Source organism: Charadrius vociferus, unplaced genomic scaffold, assembly GCF_000708025.1.
Source record: "Charadrius vociferus isolate BGI_N301 unplaced genomic scaffold, ASM70802v2 scaffold32, whole genome shotgun sequence".
NCBI lineage: Eukaryota > Metazoa > Chordata > Aves > Charadriiformes > Charadriidae > Charadrius > Charadrius vociferus.
This window is the reverse complement of record NW_009647856.1, coordinates 6,828,646-6,842,468: the sequence shown is the minus strand read 5'-3', so window position 1 is coordinate 6,842,468 and position 13,823 is coordinate 6,828,646. Positions and strand designations below refer to the sequence as shown.

Genomic DNA, 13,823 nt, shown 5'->3' with positions numbered 1-13,823 from the left:
CTTTCCTAAAACTGTCAGAAGTAGTAGGAGCAGGAGCAGTTATTGAGGGAGAGCATGGCAGCATGAAGGCCTTGCTAAGCCCTCATTTTGTCAAGCAGTTTTCCTGCTTGTGCAGTGTCTGTGCTGGTATTTATACCTATGGTCACCGCGTTGCAAGCCCCGGGTTCCCATCAGCCCAATGTAAAGCCTTCATCCCAGGGCTTACTCTGAGGGCAGTATATAGTGTCTGGGAATGACTCATAAACCTCTGTATAGTGCATCTACTCCTGGCCAGATGTAAAACTAACCACACGCTTTTAGTGTTATCTTGACCTAGACTAATGTTGCTATTTTGGGGTTTTATGTCAGAGGCAAAAAAATCCTGGAAATCACTGATGGAAAAGACCTATGAGATCATCCCTTCCACCCACAGGATTGTTCCCTGCGAAATATTCTCCATCATTTTGTCCAAAGCAGTCAAAATTCGCTTAAGTGAGGGGGATCCTAATGCTTCCCCAGGGGGACTCTTACATCTTGCAGCGTGCTGGGGAGGGCTCACTCATTCCAAATCCACAGTCCAAAGTTAATTTCACTCAGTTTAAACCTGCCCGTCCAAGTTCAAATCCCCGACACTTGTTCCTGCTCTTCCTGCTGTTCATATCCAGCACAGCACAAGAACGAGATGACACCCTGTGAGCTGAGCGCAGGCTGCTCAGCCATCTCTAACGGGATGAGTTTGCCATCAGACCTCAAATAGTTGCCTGGGGGCTCCCCCGCTGTACCGCTGTCACAAGGGTGGTATGGGACAGCAAGCCTCATATACCAGGGCTGCATCTCCTCCATTCCTCTGAGGCACAAACTTCCCACAAGGCTTTTTTTTTTTTTTAAATTTTATTGAAATATCTCACTTGCTGCTTCATGGGATGTGAAGACCCAGACTGGCAGCCTGGTGCTCTTTCCTATCAAAGAAAAGGGCGAAATTCCCACTGAATGGGAATGGGCTGTAGTAAGTAGGTGGTGGCTACCTGATGGACAAGAGCTGGATCAGACTATCTCAATGTGTTCACGTGCTCAGGCTCCTGGGCAGGGGTGCTGGGGGACACCAACCCTTCCATCAAACCTTGTCATGTCCGAGATGCTGCAAGCGATTAACAGCCTCTGCTAACGAGTACTGCAACATCATTGAGAAGTCTATTTTTAATATAAAATGTAATTGCAAAAAAGAAAAAAAAAAAGTCAGTCCCCACATAACAGATTTTATAGATATGTTGCAAAAGAAAATAATCTCTGTTTGCAGGGTGGGGACTTTGTGTGCCAGGTCCCTGCTTTGGCCCGGCTGTCCGCCCCATCTCGCCCTCGCATCTCCTGGGGGTGGAAATGGAAACCTCTGTGCTGAGCTCTGGCAGTACAAGTGGATACCAGGGAAAGTTTTTTGCCAATACTTAGCAGGAGCCAACTCTTGCTTCCTTGCTGCAGTTAAACACATCACTGCACTGAGCCTGCACAGCCCTGCTGGCACAGACTGAATAGGTATTTGTGGGTTGTGGGTGTTTTTTTTTTTTTTCTTACTCACAGGGGTCATTTTCTTGCTAGACTTCTGAGCACTGGTCTGTGAAACATGAAATTGCCTGACCCCAAAGCTCATCCCTGGGTTGGTGAGATCCATAAGCTTGCAGTGAGCAATATTTTCCCTCTTTTATACATAGAAGAGTCTTCAGACTGCAATCACTCAGCAGCCAGCAATTTTCAGCTGTCTTTCCTGTATGTTTTCAGTGGGATTTGAACATAAAAGTGTAAACTTACAGCCAAGGATCAGAAAATGAGGCCTTGCTCTGTGATCTTCCTTGGGCAAGCTTTCTCTAGAGGCCATGGTTACCACCTTAGAGGGGCTACAGTAGCTGAAGGGATGCTCTGCGGGATCCATCCGAGATGCCTGGGACGGCTCCAGGCTGCACGCAAGGGATGTGCCAGGTTGCCCTGTGCCGTAGCCCACATGCAGACCAAGGGAATGTTTTGCCTGATGGCAGATCCTAGGTAAACTGAAACCCCGGAGCTTTGTGCGGGGCTGGTGCAGCCCCTCTTTAACCATTACAGGATGCTGATGTGCAAGTGTTAGGAGGAAGGAGAAGGTCCTCGTGTCCGTGGACAAGCCTGGTTCATTTTGAGCACATGCTGGGGGGAAGAGTCGTAGAGTGAAAAGTGTCTTTCAGAAAACTATCTCTTGCTCCTCCTGTGGTTCCACTATTTTTACTGAAATCTGCTTGTCCCGCCTCCAACCCCCAGAACTTAGCTCTACCTTTCTCTCATATGGCTGCCTCCTCCTAGCAACATTTCCCCCATCTCACTCCCATTAATCTTCCCACATTCATTGGACCTTCTCTTGTCTCATTTATTTTGCTCTGTTTGCATGTATTTGCCGTGCAAATTCCTCAGGTCAGGGCTGTCTGTATAAAGCATATAGTGTATGTCCTGTAGAATTTCAGTACATAGTGTTTTTTTCAGAATATATAAAATCATGGTAACTTCAACCCTACAGGCTGATTTTACAAGTTGCTCCCCATTTGACTCGACCCAACTTGTAAAAATAAAAAGAATTCCTGTAACAAAATAATATAAACCTCAGTTCCCATCAGAGTTTGGCTCAATAACTCAGTCTTGCAGAAATGTGGGGAAAAAATGCAAAAATTCTGTTCTCCATATCAAGCGCAAACATTTGGAGTGCATTGGGTTATTTTTCATCATTGCCAGGCTCTACGGTGCCTGCCTGCATCCATTTCTTACCACCCACAAAAGCTGCTTTCAGAGCAACCAGGCTGAGTCATTAGTGTCCTTAGCTGCAAATTTTGCTCTTTGAGCTTCAAGCTGCTTCTTTGCATAGCACATTTGTGCCGATTCACTGAAGCGCAATTCATTTGTTTTATCGATACATCCACGGGACAAAGGGCTGAATCGAAAGGAGCCCGGGGTTGGGGTATCGAACCTTTCGTCTCTCGAATCATTGCACCGTGCCCTGGGCTGGCAGGGGACAGCAGCCATCCCAAGCTGATGGCCTTTGTGCAATGATTTGGAGGTCACAACTGCACTCATAGCAGTCAGATGTCTGTGCTGCAGAAAACTGTCCACCAGAGATGTTAGCAGAAGGCCATATGGAAGATGCTTTGCCACTGTCAACCACACAGCAGGTCAGCACGGGACCTTGCCTTCCAGGCTAGCAGCAGCATGTGTCTGTGGGAAAAATGGGGCTGGTTCTCTTTCCTGGGCGCTGTGGACAGGCTCACTGCCTGTAGTACAGTCTTTTGTGATGGCATTATAAATTCTGGACCAATTACTCTTGCTTCACTCATGTAAAATTCAGAGAAATCGACCGTCGGAGCAAAGCCCTTCGTCATTTCCTGCCTTGCATTCATTTCCAACTAACAGTGGAACCACAAAATCTCTCGAGTTTTATTATAAAATTACTGAACAACCAAGAGGCTGAGCCCTTGCTTTAAGTGGAAGCCTCAGTGCAGCCTCAGCTCTGAAGCTGCTTTCCACTTTTGCAATTATTCATTTACAGTAAATAAGAGAATATGATATAATGGACTCACAGATACATTGCTGTTAATTATTGGCAGTATTGTAGACTCAGCTGATATTTAGCTCTGTTGTTGGAGCTGCTCTGCAATGGTGCAAACTGGAGTGCTTATGACTTGAACAAGGTCAACTGAGCACCTGGGGAAGACCTCAATGTTGTCTCAAGGCCATTAGTTATATCCATTTGTGTATAACTAAGGAAGGAGGCAACCACAAACCCACCAACACCTGAAAACAACAGGCTGTTCATTGTGCACATCTCTTCACGGGGGTGCATGCACCAGAATTCTGCCTTTTATTCTCTTTCTGAGTTTCCATGAGCTGCTTTCTGTCAGCAAACATCCCTTTTGGCATAACATAACTGTTCTGAAAGAGGACCAAATCCTCATGCTGTAAGTCTATGCTGTGAATACAAGGTTTGCTTTGGAGGTTGACCAGGAACATTTCTCGTCTGCACAGAAATTTTCCCCTTATTGAGGGTTTCACACTTTTGGGAATGTTCATTCCCCTGGGGGCTTTGGCACTGTAGAGACGCCACCAGCATTTGGGGGGACACAAAAGGAGCAGGGTCTTGATTGTAAAACTATCATTTCAAGACCTGATGATTCGTAGGCTTTAAGGGCTTGTCTGTGCCACAGACTCGAGTGTCACAGGGCCACCAGTCTCACCAGCACCCTAGACTGGTTTGCTTACAGCCTCCAGAAGGGCTTGCAAGGTTGGGCACCCACCCAAGGTGATGTAGCTAAATTGCATCTGGAACAAACTAGTATGGCATACCTCTGTCCCCTGCATGGCTGGATCCCACACTGGCCCTGGCTCAGACCTCCCTTGGGTCACCTGCAGGACAAGTCATATCCAGTAGCTCACTTGAGCAAAAGAAGTCAAAATTTGGCCTTTAGCCTCAAAGCAGGTGGGTGTTTTCTCACAGCAGTGGTATGACTGAGGTGTTGGGGTAAGGATTGGTTGACCCCAGGGATTTGTAGTAGCAATTCAAAGATAAACCTGTGCAGTTTCTTATCATTTGAGCTAAACACCCAAACTCTCCATACAGCATTGCCATATCCCATTTCCTGAACGCAGATAAGGGCCATAAGATGTGATATCAGCAGTGGATTACTTTGCGGTGTGACCCCTCCTTACTGTTTCACAGCCCGGTCTTTTTTGTGCAGGCTGTCTAATGGAAGCTTTTTTTTTTTTTTTTTCAGAAGCAAGAACCTGCTGTCTCTGTGCCACATACTTTTAATGAATAGGGGAATGAGAGGTATAATCTGATCGTTTAATGGAAAAAATAGAGTATAAGTATAGGCAGAGGAGATGGTCAGCCACAGAGAAAAGGGGGCACTTGCATTGTGATGCTTCATATAAATAAAATACTCCAGATAGTTCCTGTGAACCAGTGGCATATACAGATGATTAATAACAATAACACGCCAGTTCCAGTTGGCAGGAGACGCTCTTAAGCATTGGCACGTAAGTGCCGAGAGCTGAGCAATCGGGAGCTTTGCATATTGTGTGGGTACAAAATCAAGATGTGGTTCTGTGGCTCCATTGTGTGAAAGAGGCAGGAGGGTTATCAGAACGAAACCCATCTTCTTTCTTTTGGCTGTGTTGTTTAACGGGGATAGACTTTATTAAGGTTGAAGGCACGCATTGGGTGCCAGAAGATGTCAGCTTTATTGCTGTTTCTCGCAATGATTCCTTGCATTCCCGTGTCCAAAAAATATGACTGTTCATTGCTTCTATTTCCTTGCCAATAAAATGGGGATCACAACACCACTTATCTCACAGGACTATTACGAGCTTGAATGAATTAATATCTCTGAAGTGCTCTGATGGTAGGTGCAAAATCTTTTCATAAGAGCTCACGATTCCAACTAGAAAGCAGTTTTGTGCCGTGAATGCTGAGGTTAGGAAGGTGTGAAGCCAATTTAGCTTCCAAATGCTCTGAGCTTTGATGCAACACCAGATAATCTGCAAATTCAGGTCCTTGATGCTGAGTGGTTAATCGGGATCAGACTCTGCCAGGTGCTTGCTGAAATCAATAGAACTGTGCACATAATAATACAATGCTGATCAAAAATCATGGTAGATGCATGTTCTGTGAGTGATTTTTTTATGCACCTCCTAGGTGTTCCTAGATGTCTTGAAAGACAAAAATAATTCTTCAGGCTTTATGAACAGGAACTCTTTTTTTTTTCTTTTTTTTTCCTTTTTTTTTTTTCTGGGAGAACCTCTTATTTGCTGGTTGGAAGCTTTTTACCCTACAAAAAATAGCAATCTTGTCAGGTGTTGTGGATGTGGAGTTCATCACAGTGTTGGCACTGCAGCAAAAGCTATTTTGCTGCTTGAAAGTTGGAGTTCTTCACAGGGCCCACGTGTTTATGATGACTAATTTCCCACTCTTATCTAAGAGTTACTTAATCTAAGAGTTCCCAGTGGGATAAATGGAACAGGAATGAGGGTGATAGTTTGCAGCTGTCAAGGTGAAAAGAGAGAAAATGCCCACATATTGCACTAGACGGGCTCTTAAAAAATGTGCTAGCTTTGCCAGGAAAGATAAGGGTCTCTCTATAGCTGCAAAGTTTCCATAAAAGATACTGTAAATACTGCAAAAGATGGAAAAATGGTTGTCCAGGCTGCCCCTTGGGGATGGTCCCAGGCCTGTGCCACTGCTGCTTTATGCCTCCGGTACTCCTCAGTGTTACTGACACAGGTATAGCCTGGCAGCCTCAGTTCCCTCTGAAAAACAGTGATAAAACTGCATCCCTGTATCCTTTGGGATGCTTTGGTGCTGGGCTGGTGGTAATCATGAAGACATGCACAGGAAAGCTGAGGTTATGTAACTCTAGATATTCGGGGATCTAAGGCAACAAGTGTGTTTCTAGATATTGCTATTTTTCTCTAAATCCATAGCATCCAACTTGGGAAGCGTAGAGATCCGCATTGTAAATACGGCTTGTACAAATGACTCTGATTCCTGCTCTGAGGGATGTGAGGCTGCAAAAAGGGATGTTACAGCTCCCTAACTGGAGAGTTTCATGGTAGCTTGGGCCCTACTGCAATGGCCTGGGAACCTGCAGAGACTTAGGATGAGATTCATCTGCCGTACATGAGAACTTGTTGTCTTGGGTTCCCTTTGGGGAAGGTCAGATACAACAGGGCCCTCATGGGTGGGATTTTCCACCCTAACAGAGGTAGTTCAGATGGGTCAGACAGGTGCCCTTTTCTCCGTTGAATACAATGTGAGCTCGGGGAGCGAGGTAGTACGTAGCTTTGCACACAGTAGATGAGTCTTGCAGCTGCCATTGGGTCAACACGCTCAGGGTTCATCATCTTGAGGGCATGATGGTTGTCCTAAAAATAAGTGCTCAACTACCACGTAATCCCATGGCTGCTCCAGCTTCTCTTGGAGGATACAAATGAATCACCCCAAGTTGTGCTGTCATCTAATGAGTTGCTGAAAGCCCTCGCTCCAGCTGAATCCTCAGGGGTTCCTGAATTAACTTTCAAATTAAGCAGAGGAATACAGTCTGATACCGTGCCTATCATTGATCAGGTTAGACGCTGTCTTTGTTTCACTCCCGGCTCTTTAAAATGGATTGGGATTGTCAAACCTGTGTTCCTGGAGCAAGGCATGTCGATAACCGGCGTTTGTGTGGGTATGTAGGGCTGAATGTGAGTTTCTCATTATACAAAGTTGAACATTTTAGCTCAAGAATCGCAGACAAAGCGTGGCAGCCTCAAGAACAGCATTTAAATCTGCAAAGACCCAGCTTTAGCTACAAGACTTCTTGGTGTTACACAGTGTCTCTGGATGTACTTTTATAGAATACCTCACGCTGAAAATTTAATTAATCAGAGAAGGGCTATCACACTACCAGCCTGACTGAATTATTTTTTAGTGAAAAAATGTGTGTTTAAAAGTCTAAATGCTCCTGTTACAATGACTAATTATCTCCAGAAAATTGAAAGCACACAAGAAATTATCAAGAAAGAACATTTAGACATCATCTGTCTTCCTAAAAACACTTGTCTGAATGTATTAAGAATATTATTGCAGCATAGATGTTGGCCATTTGGAATATATTTTTTCTGCCTTCTCTTTAAGTGCATTCTTGCTACAATTTTTTTTTTTTATACAGTGTCTGAATGGATTAAAGATTTATTGAATTTTTTAACTGGAATGATTCTCTGGAGAAGACTGATTTCCCTGCTGCCTCAGATTCAGTTTAATTTTTGTGTTACTTATGAAATAATGAGAAATATACATCAAAGTAATGGGGAGAAGCAATGGCACGGAGCACTGGCGGCATGTCACAACGTGTAGGTCAACAAGGAGTCTCGCCTCTTGTATTTATGAACTGTGACGGTATCACAGGGATCGCAGCTTGCAGAAGCAAACTGATTGCCAAAGCCAGAACTAGTGGAGCATACACTCCTATAAATCTGCGTACTCTTATTTTTTATTGACTGAGGATCAGAGTTTATTAATTATATAGGGCTTGATGACGACATATCTTGTAAAAAAGAAAGAGGCATAGAACAAAGCTCGATAGCTTGTCATTAGGCAAAATGGAGACGAGACTTTTACAAACCAGCATGGTTTTACAAGAGTAAAATTTACGCCTGCTCAGAGGGTTATACAAACTCAGAGCATCCTTAGGTTTTTAAATGGGAATTTAGTAATGGATTAGCCCTCTGTCAGTCATTTCAAACAGACTGAAAATTACAGCAGGGAAACAAACAGCATCTGGTTGTTCTTTTTAGGAAACGGTGCAAAACCAAAACAAGAAAAGGACCAAAGGAATCCCAGGCAAAGAAAAAAAAGATCAATCATGTAGATTACACAGGATGGCCAGAGACATCAGCAGGTGTGTATTTGATAACTGTTTTCCTGGTTGACAGAAGGCAGAACTAACACTGTAAACGCTACCTCCTGAAAAAGAGCCAAATCTTTGTAGCAGAGAGCAACAGCAGTTCACACCATTGCTGGACCAGCGTGGAAGAGAGAGCAGGGGGATGGAAACAAGTGCTTGAGAACAGCACATTTGTTAAGCCAGCCTTGCTCTAGGAGCCAGTACGCCATTGGACTAAACCCTCTGAGATTTTCAAAACTTCTGTCCACTAAAATCTTCGGCTCATTACACAGGGTTCAATATCATGGTCTGAATTAAATCCATTTATAGTAGCTTTGGAGGAGATCTAGGCTGGGTGGAATGCCTTTAGCAAGGAAACTAAATGTTAATAACCAGCCCAGTGAAGCCTGTGCAAACAGTTAGCCAAAGAAAATAACAGCAAAATGAAAAATAAAGTATGTATTCCTCCTGCCTTTGCACATGCAAGAAGTCCCAGGTCCAGCTTTGCATCAATCCGCATGGTCTCAGAGTCAAGGGCCTGAGTCATATGTCTGAACCTGGCAAGATCAAGTGAAGTTTATTCCTCGAATGAATATTATCTTTTGTTTTCTAAATCTTTCCAAGACTAAGAAAAGGACTTTTATTAACCTGGTACAACATTTTAGCCAGGTTCTCCCCTAGTGTTCGCAATGCCTCCATTCAGCATGTTCAGATATACTTATATGTCAAAAATGGAGGGAAGAAAAAAGAAATCAGTGTTTATACACATTAATGGTCACACATAAAAAAGTAAGTGGATGTTGTGAATTATTCTCACATATTTTTTTTTTTCTAATTGTTAAGAAAGACTGCACTGATGCCAGTAATACATAAAAACCAACTGAGCACATTTTGGAATTACTGTGGAGCTTTTCATCAACAGAAAAGGCCTAGCCCCACTCGCTGCTGTAATTACATGATGCATAGCACAGTTGTCTCACCCTTCTTTCTCCTTATATGAACAACAACCACTCTGTCATGCTCGCTGTATTAAAACAGCTAATATCTCCAAATAATTACTTGGTGCTAATCATGCTTTTAAAAAATATTCATTCCAAATGATGGCATCCCTTTATCATTGGTGCTGCAAATGAAGACGCATTAGTTTCTGGAGAGCAGCACCATCAACTTTCATCATGTCCTCCTGACATAGCAAGTCCTGACATCCCTACTGCGCTGCGTGAACTTTCATTGAAAGCCTAAACAGGCTTTAAAGAGATGCTGCAGCTGTTCTGAATTTTAGTGAGTGAAGAAGGCTCTGCAGCCACAGGTTGCTCTCTCCAAAGCCTTCCTTCCTGAGCAGAGGACGCTTTTTATCTGCCTGTATTTTCGCGGTTGCCTGGCACACAGTCACTGTTTCTTGGTGTTACTTTTCAACTTTTGCCACCCAAACATAAGCCCCAGAGAAGGGGCAGATAAGTAATTTGCTTCGATAGCTGACAGATCCAAGGTTGCAGGAAAGAAAAAAAAAAGGCTTTTTTTGGAAAGTTTTGCCCAGATTGGTCCTTGTTTAAGCGGTCTGGTGCTGTGTTTGGTTTAGGACAAAATAATGGTGCAGCTTCTGGCTTGTGACCTGAAGTGGCTGTGTTACCATAGTTCAGTGACTCGCCATTGTCGGCTGCGTGGTGGTTTCAGGATTTATCTGGCTGGTTTCACTTCCCGTTGTGGGAGAAGAGAACACACACAGCTGGTTACTGCAGCTCAGCCACAGCTCCCCAGGCAGTATGTCCCTGGCTTCTGGGTGTACATCTGTGCTCTAGGATTGCTATATGGAAAAAAAAAAAAATGGTTTTGGGCTCCCCAGGTATCTGTGTCCCCCTAAAACATTGATCAACTCAGAGACCACTGAGGTGGTGTGGGGCTGGAGCACATGGTGCACCAGGAGCAGTTGAAAAGACTATGTTTGTTCAGCCCAGAGAAGAGGTGACTCAAGAAAGAACTTTTTGCTGTCTATGCACACCTAATGGGAGAGTGTAAAGAAGATGGGGTTCGACTCTGCTCAGAGGTGTGTGGTGACAGGACTAGAAGCAACAGGCAAAAGTTGCAAGGTGGGAAATTCCAGTTCGGAGTCGGAAAAACTTTTTTACCATGAATGTGATAAAATGTTTGTGGAGGTTGCCCAGAACATCGGGGGGATCTGCACCTTGACTATGTTCAGAATTTGGCTGGACATGGCCCTGAGCTTCATCATCCAGTTGGATATGCTTTGCATGATGGGGTAGATGAGAGACCTCCAGGGGTTCCTCCCAACCAAAATTACTCCGTGATTAGTAACAAATCCCACTGAAGACTCAAAACCAAGGAGGTGAATAAACTTTTATCTCTTGTTGGTTCCCCCACCTTGTGTTGTGGGGCTGGGCTTGTGATGTGGGCAGTGCTGTCTGGGTTCCAGGTGTCTCAGAGGCAGGTGGGATCTGCATATGGGGTGAGGAATGAGGGCATGACATTATGGCACCATATCTGCTCTGGATGGGCTGGGAAGAGGTGGAGGAGCCCTTCTGTGAGCTGAGGGGAACACTGACCCCTGTGGGGCCACAGGTGATGGGTTTTTACCAGCTATTCAACAAGCCAGGTTTCTTGCTTCCTTGGAAACTTCACGTAGAGGAAGGATGCTGCGTTTTCTGGCTTGTTTTGATCACTGCTCCTCGAGCCCTGTCCCTTGAGCTGGCCTCCGACTGCCACCCTGCACACCAGTGCTGCTGCTTAATGTCACAGTGTTTTATTGACACCCCATCAGTGGAGCCACGTGGACTTTCCAGCCCCCGCTGCCGAGCTTGCCAGGACCTGTCAGCTGCTCCCCCAACACTCCTGCCCGTTTCAGCCACTCCTGCCTCTTATGGATGTAGCTCAGTGCAATCAAGAGACCTTGGAGCTTGGTGTGGAGTTGAGACACGAGCTAAATTTACCCCAATATTTTTTTTAGTAAGTTCAGAGCTTCCTATAGCAAAGGTGGAAGTTTCTTCCTTGCTGGAAATACCTTCTCCTGCGCCCTGCTGTGAGCTTGTTAATACGTTCCCGGGAAAGCAATACTGGAGGCAAAATAGGGGTGGCTCTCTGTGAAGCCTGGAGTGTTTCTTTGGAGTCAATGTATTGCTAATTTCCTCGCAGACTAAAGAAATAACCTGTGGTTAAAACAGCACTGAAGTAAGCAGCTGTTTTCTGGACAGGCTCTTTAAGACCTTCAAAGGCAGCTAAGCACTCGTGAATGGAGTGAACCAGGCTTGCCTGGAAATCAATATACACAAGCTGAATTTTTACATTTTGGAAATGCAATCAGTTCATTTGGGTGCTTAACCATCCACTCATCCTCAGCTGAGTGCTTCAAAATATTCAGCATGTATGTTCTTGTGTACCTGTTTTATGTCTACTTTTATTATCTCCTCTTGCTGCTTCACAGCTGAGGAGATGTGCAGCTACTGTTTTCAAAAAGCAAAAGCATTTACCATGATGCTTTCTTTCTGAAGTTTTGAAACTAGCTTTATTTAAAAATCTCAAAACACAGTGTGGGCACCAAAGAGTTAACCTCCCCAAAGTTTATTTGGGATTGGATTTATTGAAGTACCTTCAGATCACCGTTGTGCATTTACTTGTGATCTAGATCAGCTGGGAAAATGTTGGGGAAAAAAATGTTTTGATTTTTTTTTCTCCCTTTCTATTGCACCTGTACTTTTTGCCTCTTCCTTTTGAATCCCAAACCCAGTCTTGCCTTGCTCCCCCAGAGCGTATGTGTCCTGTCCTCCCACCTGGGCTGTCCTGTTCTTGTGACGGTCGCCTGGCCTGGCATCAGCATAACGAAGCTCCAGCACAGCGAGGAGCAGAGTGTCCTGACCTTGGACAGATTTCTTCCTATCCCCAGGGGAATTTTTTTCACATTTTCCAACTAATTCTCTGGAGCCCTGAAGAGGAGCACCCATTGCTCTTATTGAGAAAAAAAAATAAAAGTAATCAATATTCAGCTTACTTACTAGTAAAAATGCTACTCAGCAAAACAGCCCTGATCTGAAGTTGTCAGCTGAGAAGCTCTTGGTTTTCACCCAACCCTCATTTCTTTGAAATGCTTTCCTCAACTTACCGAACCCACTTGTTCTTCAGACAGCTCAGCCGAAAATGTGCCGGGTCTCCCCAAAATGCAAGAGCCTTTTCTGGGCCTGACCATGGGCAGTTCAATATCCTTACCAAAACAAAAGGGCAGGGGTATTTATTTGAGCTGCATATCACTGAGAGGAACGGAGGCGGTGGACGTTAAGTGGAGCTTGTAAAAGCAATTTGGTTGAGAGGTGGGGCTGGTGAGCAGAGGTCGAGTAGAAAACCACTCAAGCTTTCTGCTAGGCATTAAAGATTCCCAATTTTATGAACTTTGCTGGAGTCGTGCTAGCAAAGTGGAATGCATTTCCCGGTATAACCCAGCAGATTTCAGTTTAACAGGTGTAGCTGATCTCTGCCTGCAGAGGTGAACGTCGGAGCCTGGGGCTGGAGTGTCCATCTTATAGATGTGTCTTATAGCAAGTGTCCGTCCTATAGATGCTTTTTGGTCTCTTAAAGGCTGTCTGGAAAAAAAAGACAAATGCTGGTTGTACTTCACTATGGCTATAATAGGAGGATAAAGAAGAAAAGTGGAGGAGAATGAGCCAAAAGCAGAGGAGCGTAACAGCAGGGAATAGGGTGGTGTTAATTGTTTTCCCTCTGTCTGAGACTGAGTGAGCCCATTACCCATAAATCTCAGGGTGCCACAGTATTCTAGTAATACGTGCCATCTCAGCCAGTAAGACAAATGGATTTGAGGAATGCTTTAACACTTCCTTGGCTTCAGATCAATGTTTTGGGTAGTTTTGTGTTTTCCAGTGTTTCACTGATGGGACTGGAGGAGGTGGCATGTGGGTAGGCTAAGGCCAAATCCCCATCTGCCCTGAGTTAATGAGTGGGGTGGGATAGGAAAGGTTGGTAAGGAGAGGTGGATTGGAATCAGTTTCCCCTGTTGTTGGTTTTGAAGTGATGGGAGGGTAGGCTGGGCGCTTGGCAGAAACTGGATTTAGGTAACATGGTTTGTGATGTGACTCTAGTTGAGCAGCCAAGATCATCCTCCTACAGCTGTTATCTGGAGGGATTGGTAGGCAGTATAACACTGGCTAGTCCAGGTGGCACTTGGCCCTGGGCAAGCATTTGCCAAGGTCTTCAAAACTTCCATCAACCTTAGACAGCTACATCGCAAACAGGAAAGCTGAACAGTTAGGAGACACATGGGGCATGGCTGAAGACCCCATTAGTCACCCATAAAGTTGCTTATGTGGCTCCGTGATGGTTGCTCACAGTCTTCACACCCCAACAGTGCCGTATCCCTACTCATTTGAGGTGAAATGGGATCACTCCTGCGCAGCA

The 13,823-nt window shown here is 44.7% G+C and overlaps 1 protein-coding gene across 1 annotated transcript in view; it reads left to right on the top strand.

The window, feature by feature from the left end:
• Positions 1–10,429: 10,429 nt before the first annotated feature.
• The window catches only part of CAMK1D (calcium/calmodulin-dependent protein kinase ID), a 178,888-nt gene continuing 175,494 nt past the window's right edge, over positions 10,430–13,823 (top strand). The window contains exon 1 of the mRNA XM_009883008.1: positions 10,430–10,665. Coding sequence (XP_009881310.1) covers positions 10,430–10,665 — 236 coding nt within the window. The remainder of the gene's footprint in view (positions 10,666–13,823) is intronic.